Source organism: Helianthus annuus, chromosome 9 (genome assembly GCF_002127325.2).
Source record: "Helianthus annuus cultivar XRQ/B chromosome 9, HanXRQr2.0-SUNRISE, whole genome shotgun sequence".
In the NCBI taxonomy this organism is placed as follows: domain Eukaryota; kingdom Viridiplantae; phylum Streptophyta; class Magnoliopsida; order Asterales; family Asteraceae; genus Helianthus; species Helianthus annuus.
The window spans coordinates 139,169,790-139,193,802 of NC_035441.2; the positions used below are offsets into that span (position 1 = coordinate 139,169,790).

General features: G+C 35.6%; 1 protein-coding gene across 1 annotated transcript; it reads left to right on the forward strand.

Moving 5' to 3' along the window:
• The first annotated feature begins 513 nt into the window (after window positions 1-513).
• LOC110908793 (protein SWEETIE) lies at window positions 514-20,549 on the forward strand. The gene is made up of 48 exons (XM_022153772.2): window positions 514-827; window positions 1,995-2,202; window positions 2,467-2,573; window positions 3,469-3,705; window positions 4,093-4,182; window positions 4,288-4,372; window positions 4,563-4,627; window positions 4,886-4,990; window positions 5,201-5,290; window positions 5,389-5,469; window positions 5,600-5,668; window positions 5,806-5,931; window positions 6,372-6,475; window positions 6,574-6,706; window positions 6,798-6,904; window positions 6,991-7,101; window positions 7,209-7,373; window positions 7,462-7,548; window positions 7,690-7,783; window positions 9,199-9,267; window positions 9,363-9,485; window positions 9,568-9,636; window positions 9,727-9,831; window positions 9,928-10,016; window positions 10,202-10,358; window positions 10,471-10,620; window positions 10,733-10,782; window positions 10,920-11,019; window positions 11,099-11,155; window positions 11,524-11,591; window positions 13,072-13,165; window positions 13,385-13,569; window positions 13,705-13,849; window positions 13,935-14,003; window positions 14,122-14,178; window positions 14,267-14,353; window positions 14,432-14,560; window positions 15,086-15,286; window positions 15,382-15,840; window positions 16,411-16,476; window positions 16,567-16,664; window positions 16,783-16,879; window positions 16,986-17,121; window positions 17,455-17,756; window positions 17,836-17,967; window positions 18,038-18,202; window positions 18,298-18,423; window positions 19,079-20,549. Exons 1-48 carry the CDS (start codon window positions 663-665, stop codon window positions 20,336-20,338), a joined length of 7,074 nt encoding a protein of 2,357 aa, XP_022009464.1. The 5' UTR covers window positions 514-662; the 3' UTR covers window positions 20,339-20,549.
• The last annotated feature ends 3,464 nt before the right edge of the window (window positions 20,550-24,013 follow it).

Below are 24,013 nucleotides of genomic sequence, written 5' to 3' on the forward strand. Positions count from 1 at the left end.
ATACACTAGAAAATCGACATACCTGGAAGTGAATAAGCTTGATTTTTGAATCCTTTGTTAAGCCATTCAAGCCTAAGTGATTCAGAGAGAATGAGATGCAAGTAGAAGAAGAAGAAGCAGATGATAGTTTAGGGTTTTAGGAAAGCGTATGGTAGAAGCTTCAAGGCAAATGAAGTTACGGGAGAGAAGAAAGCGTTAAAAAGGAATATATATGATCCATTTGAAAACATGGGTGACCAAAAATGATGTCGGATCCCGCGTCCAGAGTTGATTTTGGTTTGTGTATTGAGAATTGAGATGGATTCCCTCCCAAAATCAACCTCTAATCCATCACAACATGCCACATCATCAAATTAGCTTCACCATCCAAGGACAAATAGCCCAAATCATCCCCTTTATTAATATATATAGATTTTATTATATAGTATAGATTGTGAGAATAAACCCTAGTGATAAAGGCAGATAGATTTTTGCCCTTGAGATTCACTATATATCTGTAACGGACACAAAATACCGAGGGGATTCATTTCATTTCATTCATTAATGCTCGTACCTCTCACATCCTACCTTGTTGGTTGGGGGTAATTCTCTCTCATGTTTCATCTTGCATCTGTCTGTCATAACAACAATACTGAAGTAGCAGCACTCCAATCTCTTCTTCAATGGCGAAGAATTACGTCAGAGAAAACGTTCCTTTATCGAGATTCGGAGTCTTAGTCGCCCAATTGGAATCTATAGTCGCTTCCGCATCTCACAAGCTTCCCGATCCACTCCTCTGCTTCGATCTTCTTTCCGATCTCATTTCTTCCATTGATGAAGAGCCCAAGGTCTGTGTTTCTGTACCACTTTTACGATCGTATGTTGATTGCCTTCGTTTTACGATTCTATAACCTGTTGATTGCTGTTTGAGTCTCACGGAGTTAGATGTTGTTTATTGTTAGGTTTTTTGAGTTAGGGTTACGTAGAGTTGTTTAGTGTTTGATTCTTCGTTAACTAGTTGAATGTTAGTGATTTGTTGGACTGAAATCCGATTAGTTTAGGTAAAAGTGAACTGGAAAAACCATGGCAATTACTGGAACAAGACATCATGACAGACTTTTAATGTAGCATTGGATTTTACAAAGAAACTACTTCTTGACTCCATAGAAATACAATGTGTATGTATGTATATAATGCCATCACTTGATTGGTAAGTGGCGGTTGGATCAAGTCATTGCATTGAGCTTATGAGTGACAGACAGTGGTGGATTCTTATATGTACCAGCTAGATAAGGGAAACAAGGCAGAAATGGCCTTAACTTTAAATGGGCAGAGCTTGGGCTCCCAACTGTCAGACCCAATTATTCCTTGATCTAAAACCCTGCTTTTGCCAATCAAGATTTCCCCCTAAATTTTGCGAACTTTCGCACTTCCCTTCTATAGCTGAAAAGGCGTAAATCTCTGATTAACATGATTTACTCGTCTAGTCAATTTGTAATTTCAAAAATGTGGCAAACATCAGAAAACTTCCTATAAAAGGGCACCTATTATATTTGTTTTATGACTTTAATATTCATTTTTCTATATAAGTTATTTGAGAATCATTCTCTTTATTATTTGCTTCCGCTTAAAGAAACATTTATTCAGCCTTGACTATGAATTAGCTAGTATTCACCCTGTTTGAGCAAAGTAATTAGCATTTGAAGCTACATAGATGAACTAACTACTTTAGCTTTAAAGCTGACAAAAACTTGCATGGTTAAAAAGGATGCTATAATGTAAAAGTATCGGAAATATTGGATTTAGAATAATTCAAGGTTAATCAATCTTGAATCTGGTACTAGCGACACTGGAGACAAAAAATCATTCTGGCCAATTGAAAACTTTATATTTAGTAGCTTGAATTAACAAGTAGCTGCTGAATCTCATAAGTCAAACATGGGATTTTTAATTAAGAATGGAGGGAATTGAAGTTTTACATCTATACATTTGAATAATTGAATTGAAATTCTCAGGAGTCTGTACTTCTGTGGCAAAGGAAATGCGAGGATGCACTATTTTCTCTGCTGGTTCTTGGTGCAAGACGCCCTGTACGCCATCTGGCGTCTACGGCAATGGGTAAAATCATTTACACGGGGGATAATATCTCAATCTACTCAAGAGTGAGCTCTTTGCAGGGGTTTATCTCTGATGGAAAGAAAAGCGAGCCTTTGCGAATAGCTGGTTTGTCAATTTATTTCAAGTTTGAATTCAATTGCATGTCTACATTTGATACATACTTTATCTGTTTTATAATGGTCATGCACATGAAAGGATCATTATACGATCTCTATTATGTAGTACATTGTTTCTAGTAAACTGCAGCTGCATAGAGGGTAGAATGTATAGTAATATATATAAATAACAGATCACGTTATCAGTATTTGAGTTTATATTTTTTTAAGTGAATTTTTCAATGTGTTTTCTGTTGTGTTATTGTGAACACAGGTGCTGCACAATGCCTGGGGGAGCTATATCGGCTATTTGGGAAGAAAATCACATCTGGTTTGCTTGCTACTACAAGTAATGTAACAAAATTGATGAAGTTTTCTGAGGTAACATTCTAGATCATTTCTTGTTTTGCAGTACTTCTCTGAAGCACATTCACAGTAGGTGCTGCAAAATATATGCTTAAGCAAGAAGTCTTTTTACAGGGAAAAATACAGTTATGTGACAGTCTGTGTCATTAAGCAAAATTGGTTCTCTTTGATTATATGTGGGGTTTCAGGGAAAGTTCAAACTATGTGTATAAAAGCAGTGATAATATTAGAACTTAGAAGGTGATATGGAGTTAGGACTTATCATCTCATGTTACTATGTTAGTAACTTAGTAGTATAATCCTCAAATATGTCGATAACACAAAAAAGAAACAAAATTCTTCTTTTCATCCTTTGGGATGGGAATAATCTTGCTTTCTTTTTTTGTGATAGCCACAGGTTTGAGGATTATTTTACAGACTGATATTGTAAGCCAATGATACCTTGTAAGTTCGGCTATATGTACAGCTACTAGTGATTAAAATTCATCCGATGATCATTTTATTTTTTTGTAGAAGTTACAAAGCAATTGATTTTCATATAATTGAACTTTCCCTTGAAAACCAACAAGGCCAAGTTTTTCAATCCTTCAATTATGAAATGATTTGAAACACGACAGTGTAATTACTATTGGCCCACAATTATTATAGATTTGGCTTGAAAAGGGAAAAAACAGTCACTTTTTTCAAGAACAACATTAGAATATATTCAGCAAGTAAATTGAAATTCTTATTACAACTGCCATATGCATAATGGTGTTTAAGCGAGAGAAAGGGTGTACCCTAGAAATGCATAGTCACCATCATAACTCTTTCCACTGACCACTCTGTTTCTATTCAACCCACATTCTCGATTTTTTTATCTATGTGATTATTTTCCTCTTACACTAAGTTTCTTACTGCTTTATGCTAGGATTTTGTGAGACGAGAGGCTTTGCAAATGCTTAGAAATGCTCTGGAAGGTTCTGGAGGCAATGGTTCTTTTCCTGCATATGCAGAGGCATTTAAAATTATTATGCGGCTGGGTGTTGGAGATAAATCGTTTATTGTCAGGAAAGCTGCTGCAAGATGTTTGAAAGCTTTTGCTAATATTGGGGGCCCCGGTTTAGGGGCTGGAGAGCTTGACAATTCTGCCTCTCATTGTGTCAAGGTATCACTTTCTTGTATCCTTTTGTAGTTACTCTCTGTAGTTCTGTAGTAGAGGTATCAAGATGAGCGGGTTCGGTAATGGGCCAAAACGTGTTCGAATTTAAATGGGTTTGACTTTTAGCTAAGTTTTATAAGTTATCCCATTTGACCCTAATTATTCTAATAAAACAATACATGTGGTTTTATACATTTTGAATACATTTTGGGTGATTCAGTTTCGACTTGTTTGACTTTTAGCCAAGTTTTATAAGCTACCCCATTTGACCCTTTAGAGAACAAATATAACCCAAATCTCACCCATTTAACCATCAACGGTAAAACAGGGCTAAATGCCACCTCTACTATGTAGCTTCTCGGTTCCTTATCTAATATTATGTCGTCTTATAAGGCTCTTGAAGATCGTGAATCATCAGTTAGGGACGCCTTTGCAGAAGCTTTGGGGGCCTTGCTTGCTCTTGGATTGAACCCTCAAGCACAGGTATATCATTCGACTCTGAAATTTTTTCTCTGTTTGTGTGTACTACTTTTTTTCATTTCCTTTTGTTTTGCCATAGCCATCTTACATTTTTTAATATTCTTCTAGGTGCAACCAAAGGGGAAAAACCAGTCTAATCCAAAAAAACTTGAGGGGAGTTTGCAAAAGCATCTTATATCACCCTTTAATAAAGGTAAAATCATTTTATGGATTAGACAAGTGCCTGAAAGAATTCATTTATGGAAATAAAAGTAAACTGAAATTTGAAACTTTAATGGTCAGATATAGCTTTACTTGTAAAAGGACCTTTATAATATTGAACTTTGATGCATTGGATTTTCTCAATATATGCTATATTTTGATAAATTATATTATTTTTGCAGCAAGTGGACCTCGCTTAAAGAATTTACGAGTTGGTCTAACTTTGTCATGGGTGTTTTTCTTACAGGTAATTGTTGTGTCTATTGTACTTCTCATGATTTTATCTGCAACGTTTATCCTTATCATTTCTGAATTGCTGTTACATGCACATTTCACTATTAATGCTTGAACAATTTACGGATTCTGATAAATTGCTGCTACATGCACATTTTACATTTTTACTATTAATGCTTGAACAAGTAGAAAGATTCTGAAGTTACACAATTGTTTTTTTCTAATATTTTCTTTTTATGAATAAAGCTCGAATTTTTAAAGTACATTTCAGGCCATTCGTCTCAAGTATATGCATCCAGATAGCGAGCTCCAAAATTATCTTGTGCAGATTATGGATATGCTTCGTACAGATTCTTCTGTAGATGCACACTCATTGGTATCTCCTTATCATTTTGTAGCCTTATCGTTGTTTTCTTAATGTTTGTGAAGCAAAAGAGCAACGCCTTTATGTAGTTGCCACTTGTCTTTTGCTAGATATTTCGTTCTTTTATGAATTTTAAGTTTTAATATAGTTAGTGGCTTAGTTCTTATTTCAATCGAAAGGATCGATCAACCTTGCTAATGTATGATTTGTGTTTTCTTGAAGGCATGTGTTGTTTATATCCTACGGGTTGGTGTGATTGATCAAATGACTGAACCAACACAAAGGGTCTTCTTAGTCAATCTCGGGAAGCAGGTTTGCTAAACAACTTGTATCCGATTACTTATTAAGTTAATATACGTCATGATCTTTGATTTGATTAGTTTTAATGACTTGGTGAATTTTCTATACAGCTTCAGTCGAATGACTCAAGTCCCTCAATGAAAATTGCTGCCTTACGCACTTTATCATATGCCCTAAAAACGTTAGGAGAGGTAAGGTGTAATCTGAGGCTGTTTTCCCGTAATTTCTATTGACACATGAGTCGAAGTTTGCCAAATGTATTTGATAGTTTTGGAGGTTATACTGTGATGATGAGTTACTTTAAGTTTTCTTATTCTTCAGGTTCCAGTTGAATTCAAGGAGGTTCTTGATGACACAGCTGTAGCAGCATTGTCTAACCCTTCACCACTTGTATGCTATTATTTTTATGTTATTCTTTGTTTGGCATTTTTTTTTTGTTTTGTTAAGAGACTGGTGATTTTACAATCTGCATGGTTATTTTAGTTTCCAAGTACTTATTTGAAGTTCTGATCTGATATGTTTGCTAGGTACGTGCTGAGTCAGCCTTGACATTGCGTGCACTGGCAGAGATTGATCCGATATGTGTTGGTGGTTTGGTTAATTATGGCGTCACTACACTTAAGGCACTGAGAGAAAATGTGTCATTTGAGAAGGTATGGCATGAGATGCATTTTTTTTTTCATGAAAGATTGGTATTCAATCAGTTTTCTCCCAGCTGATAATCTGAATATATTTACTCTGATATTGTTTGGTTGGTTGTTATACTTTTCTTTGTTTGATTAAATGAAAGATTGGTTGTCTTCTATCAAAAAATAATATTATGTCACATGTTCATACTTGTTAACAGTCTTTTGAACAATAATACTATATATTTTGTATTATAAAGATAAACAATACCCACTTGTTTATCGTTTTGAGTTCATTTGTGCTTTTCCAACCTCTAAGTAACCCTTTGCTAGTGACAAAGTTGCTTCTAAAAGCATTATTTGTGATGCCAAGATGTCTATATTATTTCTGTTAAGCTGTTAGAAAGCTGTATTTCTGTTTGATTTTCAAGTATTTATTAATTTTCATGTCTGACAATGGTATATAGGGAAACAATCTGATGCTTGAGCTTGATTCTTTAAGTGGACAAGCTACAGTTTTGGCCGCACTTGCATCTGTTTCCCCAAAGCTACCTCTTGGTTATCCAGCCAGGTAACAACTAACATCCACTTTTCGTAGTTACTTTGATTAACCTTTTTTATACGACGCTGAAATGATAATCGGTCATGCTTATCTGTTATTGTGGATAGATTGCCGAGAACAATGCTTGATGTTGCTAGGAAAATGCTTACAGAAGCTAACCGTAACCCTGTGGTTGCAACAGTTGAAAAAGAAGCCGGGTGGTTACTTCTATCATCCTTGTTGTCTTCCATGCCAAAGGAGGCTAGTTTTCTATCTATTTATATACCTCTACATTCGATAATACTATTACAGTATAATCTTGATTCTTATAGGTGCTGCGTGAATTGTACAGGAGATGGAAGATCAGGTGTTTGATATTCTTTCATTATGGACTGATGCCTTTAGTCGTGTCCAAGATCATCAAGTAGACCCAACAGAGGATCTGTCTTCTAAAATAAGGTTACCATTTTGTTTAAAGCGACTTTCAAACTTTTTTTTTCATTTAGTCAAATTAACGTTTACCCGTGTTTTTTTTTTTTTTCTAGAGTGTGGTCTGCTGCAGTTGATGCCCTAGTTGCATTTATAAGATGCTTTGTTTCTCAAGATGCTTTGAACAAGGGGATCTTGCTCCAACCAATACTGTTATACCTTAGCCGGTATGTTTAAAATCAAACAGTGTTTGTTTAAAATATTATATATGTTTTCAGATATATTTGTATTTTATTTTACTGATGTTTTAAAAACAATGTATGACGAGAAACAGGGCATTATCCTATATTTCTTCGATATCAATCAAGGCCAATGACGTGAAGCCTTTTATGGACATATTCATCAGCAGAACACTGGTAGCTTATCAGTCACTTGATGATCCAATGGCATACAAGAGTGATCACCCTCAACTTATTCAAATATGCACAAGTCCGTTCAGGTATATTCTTTTAATTCCATGCTGGATTTCACTGCAATATTTATCAAGTATATTCGTCTTATGACCTTTTGTGGGGTTTGGGAAACAGAGAAGCATCCAAGTATGAAGAAAGCTCTTATTTGAGGATACTTTTGGACAGCAGAGATGCTTGGTTGGGCCCTTGGATTCCTGGAAGGTATTTACGTATTATCTATAATTGGTTTTCTTTTGCAGGCTCAACTATTGGATCCATGATTCTTAAAGATTTGGCAACGCGTGTGCAGACTCTTTTGCTGTTGAAATTTGTAATTGTTTGTTTGTTATTGTTGGCACGTAGGGATTGGTTTGAAGATGAACTTCGAGCATTTCAAGGTGGAAAAGATGGTGTTCTGCCTTGTGTTTGGGAGAATGAGCTCCCTACTTTTACTCAGGTAGAATAGGTTATAGGTTATCCTCTTCTCTCTCTCTCTCTCTATATATATATATATATATATATAGAGGCATTATAGAGAGAAAACCCACTTAAGTTAAGAAAACCTTATGTAACAATTTTTTTTTTTCTAAAAAAAATTAGGGAATGGAAGTTACATGTTATCGAACGTTTTGTAACAAAAAAAAGCGCCGAAGGGATTTTTTTTATATATTTTTTAAAATTCAGTGTTTTTTATATATATATGCTAAAAAACTGATTTTTTAAATTTTTTTATAAAAAAATCCCCTCGGCGCTTTTTGTTTTTTTTTTTGATACAAAACGTTCGATAACATGTATCTTACATTCCCTAATTTTTTTAGAAAAAAAAATTTGTTACATAAGGTTTTCTTGAGTTTTCTTAACTCAAGTGGGTTTTCTTTCTATCCCTCCCCTATATATATATATAGAGAGAGAGAGAGAGAGAGAGAGAGTACTGTACAATTGGCCTTAACGTACGATCATACGCGATGTGAATTCCGCATGTTATAAACTTATAATCCTCAAAAACGAAAACCCGCATGTACAACAGACATACAAATCACCCAAATCCGCATGTTATATTCACTACGTATGAGCAAAAGCTGGTTGACGGCAGAAATTTGGCAGTAGGGTTTTAGGGCAGAGCTGATTTGGCTCTGATACCAAACCAGTTTATGAAAAAGTAATCGGTATTATTGAATTATGATAGAAGATTACAACCAAATATATAGAGAACCTAAATACACTTAGATACCCTATACAATATATAAAACATCAATAATAAACTTAACATAGCCGACATAGTCTAATAGTTCAATTGAGAAGAAATTCTTTGTAAGAAGAAAAAAGAAGAAATTTCAACCAATTCGAGTTGCGAGAACTCCAGTGGAAATCCTACTTCCCGTGCGAGTTTTTCCACCAAATTTTGCACAAACGTAGATGAACATCTAACTAAGACATCTGTCAAAAAAATTGAAAAAAACTGCCGAGCTGGCATTCATTCGACATGTAATTTTGCCTTACACTGATGTAAATTTGTTTTACAAAAGGCATGATGTCACCCGTTGGAGAATGTTAAGCGTATGTAAATTTGTTTTACACTGATGTAAGGCTTCGTATACGTTTTTTTTTCCTGAAAAAGTTACATAATTTTAAAAAATTTCGGCAAAAAAATTAAAAAAACTTTTTTTCGAGGAGTTCTCAAGTACCTGTATGTTTTGATGAAGTTGAATTTCATTTTAAAAAAAAATATTAAAAAAATATTTGTACTTGTGTACAATGTACCTATATGTTTTGATGAAGTTGAATTTCATTTTCTGAATATGTAGCTTCTAAATTAATAATTATATTTTCTAATAAATCTGTATTTGCTACACTTATTGGTTGAACATGCAGCCGGAGACTATTAGCAAGATGTTGGTGAACCAAATGGTTCTTTGCTTCGGGGTCATGTTTGCTACTCAGGTAGTGTTTTCTTAGTGTGCATTCTTTTCCTCTTTTTAACGGTTAATAAATATTCATGGATGCCATATGTTAACTTATTCTGAATATTACCCCAGGATAGTAGTGGGATGTTATCACTTCTTAGCATACTTGAACAATGTCTAAAAACTGGAAGGAAACACGCTCTCCATGCAACCAGTGTCACAAACGTATGTGTGGGATTGCTTTCTGGGTTAAAGGTGCTAATACTCTCCCTGTTCCATTAGCAACGTACATATCTGAAATTGATCTAATATTGGCTCATTATGCGTTATTTCATAGGCCATTCTTGCATTACGACCCCAAATACTAGAAATGGAAATACTAAATGGAATACAGGGGATCTTTCAGGTTCTTTATGGTGTAATTTTACATTATGCTTGAAGCTTTTGCTATATGCTTTTAATTGGCTATTTAAAGTTTTACTTGTTTCGATGACAGGGCATTCTAGCTGAGGGTGGCATCTGTGAATCACAACGCAGAGCATCATCTGAAGGGATCGGGCTATTAGCTCGCCTTGGAAATGATACGTTTACTGCCAGATTGGTAGATTTTTTACCATACCTCTACGAATAAAGTTATGCTTTTTAGTTTTATTGCAGGTTCTAAGTTCTGATCCATATATTCTTTTGGTTCAACCAGACTAGATCACTGCTTGCTGATGTAACAGCGGCAACAGATCCTCACTATGCCGGATCAATTGCTCTTGCTCTTGGTTGCATCCACCGCAGGTATGTTACTTTTCTGGAGAAAAACATTTGCATAATTTTCTACATTTTGCCCTTATTTCTTTTTCCTTCCGTAGTCAAAGAACTTGTATTGCATATTTGCATCATCCAAAACATAAATATAATTGACCCGATATTTTTGGCTTTTCTGAAAGCAAAATATTTCATCTTTGACATGTTGCTTGCAGTGCAGGAGGGATGGCATTATCTACGTTAGTACCGTCCACTGTGAACTCTCTTTCTTCACTAGCTAAGAGCTCAATAGCTAGCTTACAACTATGGGCTTTGCATGGGCTTCTTTTAACTGTAGAAGCTGCTGGCTTGTCCTACGTGTCACACGTTCAGGTATTACAAACAAACAAACAAACAAACAAACCTTTTTATTTATCCATTTCTTCTCTCTAATGTAAGAAAAAAATTTGGAGTGTTTTTATCAGTTACTAAAATCTATCTGCAGGCAACACTTGGGCTTGCTTTGGATATTCTTTTATCAGAGGAGAATGGATGGGTTGTACTCCAGCAAGAAGTAGGTCACCTCATAAATGCGATAGTTGCGGTTCTTGGTCCTGAACTTCACCCTGGAAGTATATTTTTTTCCCGCTGCAAGGTTTGTTTTTGTAGCTGTTCAATTTTTTGTTTGTTTTAAGTCAATAATAGTATGGCTCAGAAAATATATACCTGCCGTTATGTGCAGCAATTAACTGTTTGATTTTGTACAGTCTGTCATTGCAGAGATAAGCTTGCAGCAAGAAACAGCAACGCTTCTCGAGTAAGTAACCTTACTGTTCATTCTTAGTTTTTTTGGCTGTTTCTAACCTTACTGCATATATTTAGATGGAGATAGCCTTAAGAAATGACTATTAGTTTTAGATATTTTATTAATGTATTGTATTGTTAACTTGGCAGGAGTGTTCGCTTTACACAACAGCTTGTGCTCTTTGCTCCCCAAGCTGTTACAGTTCATTCTCATGTGAAAATCCTCCTCTCAACTCTTTCATCAAGACAGGTAATTATGGATAATGATTTTTAAAGTATGCTTATAATGCATTTTTTGTGGTCCTGAAACTGTTTTACCTTTGCGTCAGCCAACTTTAAGACATCTTGCAGTGTCCACTCTACGACATCTCATTGAAAAAGACCCGGTATGCAACACTTTTGATGTTTTTTTCTCTTTTCAGTTCTTCGTCTTTGTTCATTTACTGTTTTTAGATCACTTGCTTCTCTTAATTACATGCAAACTTGTGTGCATAAGCGTTGTCTTCATAATGGTTTAACTATATTACAACAGAATATCTTACATCCCGATTTTCCAAATAATAAGCTATTTCCTCAATTTAATTAAGAATCAATGGTTGCTTCTATACTGTATTTCTTTAAGTACCAGTTCAAAATGTGAGCATGCAAATTGTTATATGGTACCTTCACTAATTTTCATTATTGTCTATGTTAGAATCATTAACTTAGTTCTTATCTGCTTATCATGTCAACTAACTGATGGGACTACTTGCAGGATTCCATTATTGATGAACGAATAGAAGAAAACTTGTTCCACATGTTAGATGAAGAAACTGACGATGAGTATGTCTCCTTTCATTCTTATGTCATCTTAAAGTTCATTAGCAAGTTTATGTGAAGATGAAATTATTGTGGATCACATTATTTATGGGCCTTTTCTATTTCTGTGGCTGATAAAAGGTGACCTGTTTATCGGTCTAAAACTGATTTATTTGCTTCAGATGTTTTTTCTATATTGCGTCACCATCTTTTTTTTTTGTAAATGTTCGAGCAGGGCGATTACGTGGATCAATTTTGGACAATAGCACCTAGGTGTTTTAGTTATTATTAAAAATTATTTAGTGGATTACATGATTAGCTGTTATGACATTATACTTATCTTATGATTTCTGACCCTGTTTACTCCAATATTTGAGAATATTATATAGTCAATAGTGGCAAATGTTCAGCTTGACTGTAGTGGTATTTTGACTATTATCCACTCAATAAATAAGCAACCTCTTTAAGCTTTGGGTAGTTGTACCCTTGGCTTTGGGTGGTTTTCAAAAAAATATGAGAATTTTACTTTTCAACCCAATTCTTTCTTTTTGTTGCAAATTTAACTTATAAAATTGATTTTGTTCACCTTGTAGCCAAAACTTTTCTTCCTTTACAATTTAAACTCACAATTTTCTACTTTTCATCTTTCGCAAATTTTCGATTTACCACGGAGCAACGTGCTTGCGTGGTTCCACGCTTTTACGTTTTGTTCATAATTTTGCGAGTTAACACGGCACAACGTCCATGTGTAGTTCAAAGTTTTTACGTCTATTGTTTTTCAACTTACAGGTTCGTCACAACGCGTGGGTCATTGATCAACTTAGTTATTAAATTAAAACACTATAAAGAAGCAACATATTTATGCATATATGTGTTGTAATCTTGGCTTTGGGGGTTTTCAAAGAAAAAAATGGTTATGTATATGGTTGTTGTAACCTTGGCTTTGGGGTTTTTTAAAAAAATGATTTTTTTTTACTTTTAACCCAAAACTTTTTATCTTTTACAATCTATCATCACAACTTTTTTTACTTTCAACTTTGGTTCTTTATAATTTTCATTTTCTGCAAAATTTTCGCTTTATGATTCGTTCTAAATTTTGTGACTTAACACATCGCAACGTGCGTCTTTGGTTTAACCTTTTTACGTTTCGTTCTAAATTTTACGAGTTAACACGACTCAGTGTACGTGTGTGTAAACGTTTTTACATCGTCTATTTTTTCCTCCGTTTGACAGGTTCAACATAACGTGCGGTTTCTAAATCGACTTAATTATAATTAAAGAATTCCCGCCACATTGCGGCGGGTCGTAATTCTAGTTTTCATATACTTGTTAAATATGTTCTATGATGCTCCCTACATAAACCACTGTTTCCCCCTTTACTGAAGTATGTATAAACAGTCTGCAACATATTTGTCATAACGTAGTAGCATTCTAATCTTTCTGCAGGTATTCAATGTATTTTCTTTTAATGCCTGACTTTTAAACTTTCCTTTTGTTTCCGTAGGATTGGGAGTTTGGTTAAAAGCACAATTATGCGATTGCTCTATGCATCATGCCCATCATTTCCATCTAGGTGGCTATCAATATGCCGTAACTTGGTACACCACTCTCCTTCCATATTTTCTGTTTTGGTGATATGAAGGCTCAGTATAAAATGCTTCTTATTGATATCTTTTTGCACCTTGGTAATCAATATTGTTTTAATCGTTATGTACTATTATGATTTTATGTACATGCACCATCTACTTTATGAAAAGCGTAAAAAAATGAAGCTCAAAAGGAAAATTTGACTCTTGAACGTTGAAATCTTAATCCAGGTTCTTGCTACATCAAGTGGAAATATTAGAACGAATAAAGAATTGGAAGATGATTCTGCTAGTGGCGTTGGTGGGGACCCATCATATGGAGAAGATGACGAGAACATGGTTTCTAACTCTGAAGGACTACCTAATTCTGCCAGAGACAAGCACCTTAGATATCGAACAAGAGTATTTGCTTCAGAGTATGTGAACCTATGCCTAATCAGAACACGTTTATGCTTAATGTTTAGCTTCCTTGTCATGCATCATTTGTAGCTTCGTTCTTTATGCATATGCAAAGACTATATAACTTGCAATGATAATATTTTTGGAACCAGGTGCTTGAGTCTTGTACCAGATGCAGTTGGACAAAATCCTGCGCACTTTGACCTATCCTTAGCAAGAAGGCAGCCAGCCAATGAGCTGATATCTGGTGACTGGTTAGTCCTTCAGGTTCAAGAGCTCATATCTCTTGCTTATCAGGTGATGACCATAATCAACTTAATTATAATATCATTTGGAACCACATGTTGCCACTATAATAATTCATGATTATAATATTACTCAGATAAGCACAATTCAATTTGAAAACATGCGGCCAATCGGTGTCAGGCTCCTAAGTACTATTCTGGACAAGGTATATATCTGTGATCTAATTAAAATAATCTTGTTGTACAACACTAATTACTGTTAGGCATAAAAATTTCCAGTGAATAATTACTGGAATTTAATATTTTATTGTATATGATTTTCAGTTTGGCAAGTTACCAGACCCTGAGCTACCTGGACATTTATTATTGGAACAGAACCAGGTATGCTGCTGAGTATTGTTAAATCTGCTGCTATCTACCTTACTACTCACTATAAAACATTAAAACTGAATATGATTTAAAATTTCAGGCCCAGCTTGTTTCTGCTGTTCGTACAGCACTGGACGCATCATCTGGACCTATTCTCTTGGAAGCAGGTTTACTGCTGGCTTCTAAGGTTCGATACACAAAGATATTGTAGTTCGTTCTGTGACAAACTGGTTTTTGTGAGGGTAAAAGATTGATGATTTTGCAGATATTGACAAGTGGTGTGATCAGTGGCGATCAGTTAGCAGTTAAACGAATATTTGCACTGCTTTCTCAACCTCTTGAGGACTTTAAAGACCTTTATTACCCGTCCTTTGCTGAATGGGTTTCATGCAAGGTATACCTTTCCCTCCACTTAAAATGCCATTTTCGTCCTTGAAGGTTTGGTCAGTTTTGCGACTTTCGTCCAAGGGTTTGTATTTCCGTATCTGGATCCAAAAGGTTTGAAATCTTGCCATTTTCATCCAGCTCATTAACTCAATCTATTTTTCTCCGTTAAGTCAGGGTATTTTCGTCTTTTTGTTAACTTAAAGGGGAATTCGATCAGGGTATTTTAAATGCTTGTACATAAAGTGAAAAAGACCGAATTGCCCTTTAAGTTAACAAAAAGGTGAAAATACCCCTGACTTAACGTAGAAAAATGGATGGAGTTAACGAGCTGGATGAAAATGGCAAGATTTCAAACCTTTTGGATCCAAATGCACGGAAAAACAAACCTTTGGACGAAAGTCATAAAACTGGCCAATCGTCAGGGACGAAAATGGCATTTTTACTCTTTATCTTTTTATATGCTTTCTTGCTTAGTTCTATATATATTTATTCAGTTTTCTTTCTATTGTAAACTCTCGTCTTTTTTTTGTAGATCAAGATAAGACTTCTAACTGCTCATGCGTCTCTCAAATGTTATACATACGCATTCTTGAGGAGACAGCACAGCATCCCAGAGGAGTATCTTGGACTACTACCATTATTCTCAAAAACTTCAAATACGTTGGGCAAGTACTGGCTATCTCTGTTAAAGGATTACAGTTACGTATGCTTCCGCACACGTCCTCATATACATGTAAGCCATGTATCTATATATAAAAATACACACTTCATATTGTTTGAACCAACTGCGCGCACATTACATTTAAACTTTCTGTCTTCTTTTTCCAGTGGAAACCATTTCTTGATGGAATTCAGTCCTCTCTGGTTGCCAAAAAATTAAAACAATGTTTAGAAGAATCATGGCCTTTTATCTTGCAAGCAGTTTCTCTTGATGCGGTTCCGGTGGATGGGGAGGAGAGTGAATCTTCTAAAACAGCAGACAACGCGTCCAAAAGTGTCTTCTTCTCGGGATACAATATGGTGGAACTGAAACAACAAGATTATCAGTTTCTATGGAGCTTTTCTTTACTTGTTCTCTTTCAGGGACAACACGCTACTCCTGACGAAACCATTATCCCATTGGATAATGTAAAATCCAACTTTGGCAGTGACTCGCCAGTTGCTGACACGCACTCGAAAGCTATGAAGTTCTATGAAATCATTTTGCCAGTTTTCGGGTTTCTTTCTGCAGAAAAGTTCTTCACGACTAGATTTCTTACCCTCGATTTATGCCGGGAATTGCTGCAGGTGATTTTAAAATATTTATTAGAGTAAAATGCCATTTTCGTCCCTGAGGTTTGGCCTGGTTTTGCGACTTTCGTCCAAAGGTTTGTTGTTTTTTGTATCTGGATCTAAAAGTTTTAAAAAGTCTTGCTATTTTCATCCGGCTCGTTAACTCTATCCAATTTTCCCTGTTAAGGCCTCAAGGGTATTTATGTCTTTTTTTGTTAACTTAAAGGGCAATTCGGTCTTTTTCACTTTATGTAAAAAGACTGAATACCCTTGGAAAAGACCAAATTGCCCTTTAAGTTAACAAAAAGGACGAAAATACCTCCGACTTAACGGAGAAAATGGATGGAGTTAACGAGCCGGATGAAAATGGCAAAATTTCAAACATTTTGGATTCAGATGCGGAAAACAAACTTTTGGACGAAAGTCGCAAAACTAGCCAAACCTCAGGGACGAAAATGACATTTTACTCTTTTAGTTAAGTGTTTTTACTCCTTTTTCATGCTTCTGCTATCTGTTTGTGGGCATTGGTGCCATCAGTTATTTGAGTTCCTCTTTTGTAACAAAGGTTAAACTTTATGAATATAGGTTTTCTCATACTACATTTACATGGAGGATATATTGGATAGTCATGCAATCTCAGTTCTGTCACAGGTAAATCATGAATGTTATGTTTAAACTTATGGCGTTGTAAGCTTTTTACGTGTATTGGCGATGAAAGTTTCTTGCATGCTTCTTCTACAGATTGTTCAGAACTGTCCTAAAGATTTCTTTGAAACTGAAGATTTTGCATACCAAGCTGCCGAACTTTGTATGTCCTTCATGTTCAAGTTTCTACAAAGGTAACTCAAACCAACAAACTCTTTGCCCTCTACTTATTTTCAGGACTACTTATGTAATCAAATTATAAACCATAATTCTGTATTAACATTTTTATAATATTATATTGCTTTGTGTCAGTGCGAATGTATCTCCATCCAGTCACTCCAACTGGGAGGATAAAATAACTCTATCTTTTACGACTGCAACAAATCTTTTGATGCGTCTAGAACCCAAGGTAACCCGCTTTATTTGGTTCAGATGTTAAAAAAACTGTTTCCATAATCAACCACATATGGATATCTCTTTTAATATATGCTATCTGTTTCTTATTGTTTGTACAGAATCAAGTACAACTAGCGTTGCCGTTTCTGATTATTGGATATAAATGCATTGGAGAAGCTTCAAATGATGCGTTTTTGCTGAAACCTGTTAATTATGTTCAATCTCTTGTTGCCATGCTGAAAAAGCTCCTTAATGGTGGGTCTTAAGTATTTTATTTAAGAGTAAATTACATTTTACGTCCTTTAAGTTTGAGCAAAATTGCAGGCACTGTCCTTTAACTAATAAAATTACACTTGATGTCCTTTATGTTACGGTTTCTCATCATGCGGTGTCCTTTTGCCCTAACCCAGTTAATTTTTATGTTAGCTCTTAACATGGGCCACTCACATGGGGGTATAATGGTCATATTACTCTAACTTAAAGGATGTAAAATGCAATTCACTCTTTATTTAATATGCAGTTTTTAGAACCTATTGCAGTGTATCATTTTATGTATGAATATATATCTGATTGAGTCTTGTTTGGCAGAAAAACCTACACTGGATGACGATGATCTTTGCTATTTAAAGACTATGACCAACGCTTGTCTTAATATAAACATTAATCTAAGCAACAACTGTGTCAAGAGAATCCATTCGTTGGACGACAAGATGACAAACTCATCACAAAAGAAGCTTGTTTTCTCTCTTGAGCAGATTATCACATTTGCTAAATTAATTTATGAAATTGAACTTATTGGAGATAATCAAGGGAGTAAACCCGTATTCTACAGCATGCTATGCCAATGCACCAATTCTTTCCATGAGGTTCTTAATGATCAACACATACAGGTAAAAATATTCAACACCTTTAGGCCAAGCCAACAACCGTAGATAAGACATCTGATATCAATTTTTTATTTATGTGTAGGTTCAGGCCGTCACCTTGCAAACACTAATTGGTGTAATACGAGATTCCAATACTGAAAGCAACACATTTCTAACATTCTTTATCGGGGAGCTTCTTAACGATATTTTTGGAGTGATGAAGCAAGTGTTGAAGGTATTATTCCGGTTGAATTTTCTTCTTGTTTCCACCTTGGGTTTTTGTAATTTTGAAAATGGTTATACAGAAACCTGTTAAAAGGGAAGCGGTAACCGTTGCTGGAGATTGTTTGAAAATCTTGATGCTTTTGCATACATCCTCTAAAGCAGCAGATTCTCAGAGAAGTTTAATGAGCCTTCTTCTTGAAGCAATTGTCATGGTTCTTTTAGCTTCAGAAAACGATTTCTCTCAGGTGATAACATTAAATGGCTGAAGCTTTTTATCTTGTTTTCGTATTAGTTTTGATAATGTTTTTGGATTATCCCATTTAATGCGTATTAATTACAGGAAGTCAAAGAATTAAGAAGTGCATCTATGAGACTTGTTTCTCAACTTGCTCAGAGTCCAACGTCTGCAGTCTTCTTCAAGGATGCTTTATTATCAATGCCTGTTACACGGAGGCAGAAACTACAGGTGATCCTCTTTCAGTATCAAATTTAGATCATTTAATTAAACAAACGAACATGAACACGCGTTTTGTTCCTTCATTTATGTTCGTGAACGTGTTTGTGTTCGTTCATTTATGTTCGCTTATGTTCGTTTCAATTTAAATATATAAGTGGTTACATGTATATAAATATTAAACATCAAAGGAGCTTTCTACTACTTGAGTACTTGTATAAATATAAGTAATTGGTAATTGGGTTTTCTAGTAATAAAAATGGGTTTTCCAATGGAATTTATCGTAATTAATCACTGATTTATATAAAAATTACTGTATGTTTATTCATTTGTGTTGTTTATTGTTTGTTAAGTTATGTTCGTTTAAGTGTGTTTGTATTTGTTCGTGAACTCTTCGTTTAGGTTTTAAATGAGCAAACATAAACGAACACGAACATGACCCTTTTCCTTAATAATACAAAAAATCTGTTCGATTATATGTTCGTGTTCGGTTAAAGTTAACCGAACGAACACGAACATGCCGCTGTTCGTGTTCATTCGGTTCATTTACAGGAATAATTAGATGCATACTTGAATTATTTTGTGAAAATCTATTTGGCTCATGTTTTGTAAAACGAGTCATGTCAAAACTTATTTTTATCCTGACAAACAATTTTTGCACTTTCAGGATGTAATACGCGCGTCTGTAACACAAGAACAGATTTCAAGCGCACCTAAATCATCTCAACCACCTTTGGTGATCAAGATGCCATCGCAAAGAGAAGAAATTCCACCTCCATCAACCGCCACGAAAGTCAACGACCATGCTAACGAAGTTGAAGAAGACGATGATGATGATGACTGGGACACTTTCCAGTCTTTTCCCGCATCGACAAACCAACCTAATAAATCAAACTCAGATGACATGGCTAAGAGCTCGAGCTCGAGTACGAGCACCAGCGAAGAAGACGAAACTACCTTCACAGAAAGTTTGCATCTTGATTTTAACCAAGACCGTGCGTATCAATATAATGACGCTGGTAATGAGGATGAGGATGAAGATGAAGAAACCCCGAGTGATGAAAATGATGATTCGGATGAATATTCTAGAGAAGAGTATAGCGATAAATCAGGCGGTGGGGATGAAGTGGAAGTAGAAGAGGAAGAAGAAGAAGAAGATGAGTCGGATGGAGATATATTAAGCCATATCGATAGAGTGCTAATCGATATGGCTGAAGAAAGCTCCAAATCTTCATCTTCTACTTCTCAATCCGGTAATGAAATTGAAGAAAAAAGGTCAACTCATAGTAACGATGCATCTGACGAGGACCGGAATGAAGAAAAAGGGTCAAGTACTCACAGTAACACTGCATCTGACCAGGACGCGAATGAAGATAAAGGGTCAGGTACTCAGGGTAACGCTGCATCTGACCAGGACGGGAATGAAGAAAAAGGGTCGAGTACTCACAGTAATGCTGCATCTGACAATAACGGGAATGGTGAAAAGTCAACTCGTGGTAATTCTGCATCTGAGAAGGATGAGAATGAAGAAAAAGGATCAGATCACAGTAATGCTGCATTGGAGGACATGAATGAAGAAAAAGACGGGAATGAAGTAAAAGGATCAGATCACAGTAATGCTGCATTGGAGGACATGAATGAAGAAAAAGATGGGAATGAAGAAATAGGATCAACGACTCTCGATAATGCTTCACTAGAGGACGTGAATAAAGAACAAGGGTCAACTCATAGTCATAATGCCGCATCGGAGAAGGGAGAGAACGAGCAAGATGATATTTCAGGTCAACATTCTGTATCTGGATCCGGGCATGAGGAAAAAGGGTCGGCTCTGAATCATAGTTATGATGAGTTGGAAAAGGATGCACGTGAACAAGACGAGGACTTGTCGGGTCAACACCGCCTTCAGGAGGCTGAAAATTTACCATAGATGTATAATATTTTTGATACAGAGTGTGTGTGTGTGTCAGATTCGTTTACGCATGACCAGGTGAGAGAACATGTGTATCTGTTGATACGAATAGAGGTTTGAGGCTAGCTTATATACTTGTGTGTGGATTTTGATTTTCTTTTTCAAATCTTTTGACCAACCATGGCTAGCTTAATTAATTGATTATTGCAATGGACAATAGGAACATTAATTTATTAAGTTCGATTTAAAAACACTTTTAAAAAAGAATCATGCTTTTAATTATTTTTTAAGCACTTCATTACACTGTTGTAGTTTTGTATGAATCGTCAGAAGTCGATGCATCAAAGTCTTGATAAAAGAATCATCATAAGAAACAAATACAACCTAGCTCCATCCACCTGGTCGATTACTCCAGCTACAATCCGTCAAAGGCGTTGCGATCAGCGTTCTTTTTCTTCATGGAGGTCCTCTTTGGACCAAGTGAAGAGACATGTATGGCGCCGGGTTTTTATTACATTCTGCCTAAACTTACCGTAGGGTAATGGAATGAATTAGGTAATGGAATGGACAAAAGAATGAAATAGATTATTACCATTTTATAATGGATCATTACCATTTCATTTTGTTTGGTTATCATCAAATTGGTAACACCCACACGGCCACACCCATTGTTTGTTGCCACACCTATCGATGGCATTCCACCATCGTTACCGACATCCATGCCAACAACACGCAACACCACCGTCATCCCAGTTGTCGTCCAAACCAACACAACCTTCACCACCGTTGCGAACGCCACCACAACTACTGCCAAAACAAGTGTTGTCACTGACACAACCAAACTACCGCAAAAAAAAAAAAAAAAAAAAAAAAAAAAAAAAAAAAAAAAAAAAAAAAAAAAAAAAAACAAGTGTTATCACTGACACAACCAAACCACCGTTGAGAAATGTCATTTCAAAACCAATAATATGATGAGATCAACGGGAACCATTTAATATATTTGTACGTAGTGCTTTGAATGTAATACATATAAAACGGTTATGTAAGCGCCACACTTACCCTCTCTCATTACTTTGATATCAAATGGTGGCATATTACTGGTTATGGAACTGCCAGACAAGCCAAACCGTTAAGCCACTTTAATAAATTAAACCATTTTTTTAAGGTAACAATTATTAAAATCTTAGTATATATAAAAAATTAAAATAACAAGGATGGTTCATTAATATAATACAGATACTATTATGAATATTAAAAAAAAGGGTGGCGAGCTCAATTTACACAACCAATTCTAAATTGCGCCTTAAAAAGCCAACACCAAATGTGGACCGACCCATTAAACCATCAAACCAGCTGCACGGGCCAATTTGCTTCTGTTTAGACGGGTTGGTTGGTTTATGATCCCGGGGAAGGTTCATTTGAGAAGAAAATTAATTTGAGAAGAAAAAGAACAAAGGGTACAATTGTAAAATATTAAATAGTTTTTTCTCATCTCATTTATGATTGTTTTTTGACTAATTAATTAGTCATAAAGACTATCATCCTCCACACTAAATTTTTTGCCTACACGCATCAAAATTTATCCTACATGTTTTGAAATTTATGTTACACACCTCGTAATTCATCATACACATCTCGTAATTCATCCTACACTTTAAATTAATTTTCTTTTGTTCTTTGAAAAAATATATTTTTTAAAAATAAGTTACAAATTTAATGTAGTTAGTTATTGAAAAGAAAAAATACCAATTAATGATCTATTTAAGTTTACCAATATACCCTTACACTAATATTAAATGCAAAAATTAAATGAAGTAAAATGAAGGGTTCTTATTGGTTGAAATTTATTCTTTTTTATTCTTACAAACAATTTCTTCTCATTTGAACCCTCCACTTATGATCCCATTTAACACGCAAATATGTTTTTTGAGCTTGAATCTAGACACAGTGTATCATTGCCAGTCTTAGAGAAGTAAGAAAGATTAAATTTCTTTTAAAACAAAAGAATGTACAACCGATCTATAAGTACATGCAAAATAATGCTTAACTAGATTCTTGGTAGGTTGTTAACCCTAAGGGCAGGCGGGGTGGTCCGTGATGGCCACCCCATCACGCGTTATACCACCGCGAACACCGCCGCCCCTATGAAGATCACGCGTTATAAATGAAACGCGTTGAAATGGTCACGCGTTGAAATGTTTGAAAAATTCGACCGTTGATTGATTTTTGACTGTTTAATAAAGGTAATATTCAAAAAAAAAAAAAAAAAAAAAAACCTTTAAACCATTTATCTTTTTATATCTCCATTTTAAACCATTTTACACACACCAATCTACATCTTTAAACCATTTTAAACCCATTTCACACAATTTTATCTCTCAAATGGAATTCCCTACGGATTCGACGTTTCCGATGTCTAGCGATAGCAATACCGAGTCGTCTTCCGACAACGAGACGCTAAAATATTTTGTGTCGGTGTATAACGAACTTGATGCCGAGTCGTCCCGCCCAAAGAAGAAGATGGTCGACCGTGATCGTATACGTGCCAACGAAGTGTTGATGAACGTTATTTTGTGGAAAATCCGCTCTACAATGCCGAAACGTTTAGAGATCGGTTTCGTTTACCCAAAGAATTATTTTTAAAGATTGTTGGAGACATCGAAGCAAGCGAGGAATGGTTTCAAGAAGGTTGCGATGCGAGGGGCAAACCAAGTTTCACGCCGATACAAAAAAGCACGTCCGCCATTCGCCAACTAGCGACAGGTAACCCTCCCGATCAATATGATGAATACCTAGCTATGTCGGCTAGAACTTCACATGAATGTTTGCAATTTTTTTGCAACGCGGTCATTAAGGTGTATGCTAAAGAGTTTTTACGTAAACCGACGAGCCATGACATCTCACGTATTTACGCCGCACACGAGGCTGGATGACATTTTCCCGGGATGCTCGGGTAGCATCGATTGTACACATATCGAGTGGAAAAATTGTCCAAGAGAGTTGCGATGGGCTTATGTTAGGGGAGACATCAAAAGACCAACCATCATACTAGAAGCGGTGGCGTCAAATGATTTATGGATTTGGCATTCGTATTTCAGTGTTCCAGGTTCAAACAACGACATCAATGTGTTGCACACGTCGCCGTTGTTTCAATCCGTAACGGATGGTACCGCACCTTCCTCTCCTTTCTATGTTAACGGTCGACATTACAGACGAGGCTTTTTTCTTTTGTGGATGGTATCTACCCGTCTTGGTCTGTTTTTGTGAAAGCTCCCTCATTTCCTATCGAGCCTAAAGAAATCGTGTTCAAAAAATTGCAAGAATCGGCAAGAAAAGATGTTGAGAGGGCATTTGGTGTTTTAAAGGGTAGATGGGGTATACTACACCGACCGGTTCGTGCGACGAACAAGAAATCAATACATAGCATAGTGTATGCATGTATCATATTGCACAATATGATGATCAAAGAAGACGGACGTGCAATATCCCCGGATTGGGTGCCGGATCCTCCTACACAAGTTCAAGTTCCACAAAATATCCATCTAGAATTGCGTAATGAAGAAACTCACTTTCGGTTGAGATACATTTAATCGAACTAGTAGGTTCTCTAGGTTTGGAGTTTCATGATTCGGACGAGGAGTAGGTTTTTTTTTTTTTTTTTTTTTTTAAATTGTATGTTTCATGATTTCTAGT

Bases quoted from the DNA above. Each gene is read 5' to 3' on its own strand.
- LOC110908793 (XM_022153772.2), top strand. From the start codon at position 663: ATGGCGAAGAATTACGTCAGAGAAAACGTTCCTTTATCGAGATTCGGA. The intron at 13,570-13,704 runs GTATGTGAACCT...TTTTGGAACCAG, and splicing joins ACAAGAGTATTTGCTTCAGA to GTGCTTGAGTCTTGTACCAG. The intron at 18,203-18,297 runs GTGATAACATTA...TATTAATTACAG, and splicing joins CAGAAAACGATTTCTCTCAG to GAAGTCAAAGAATTAAGAAG.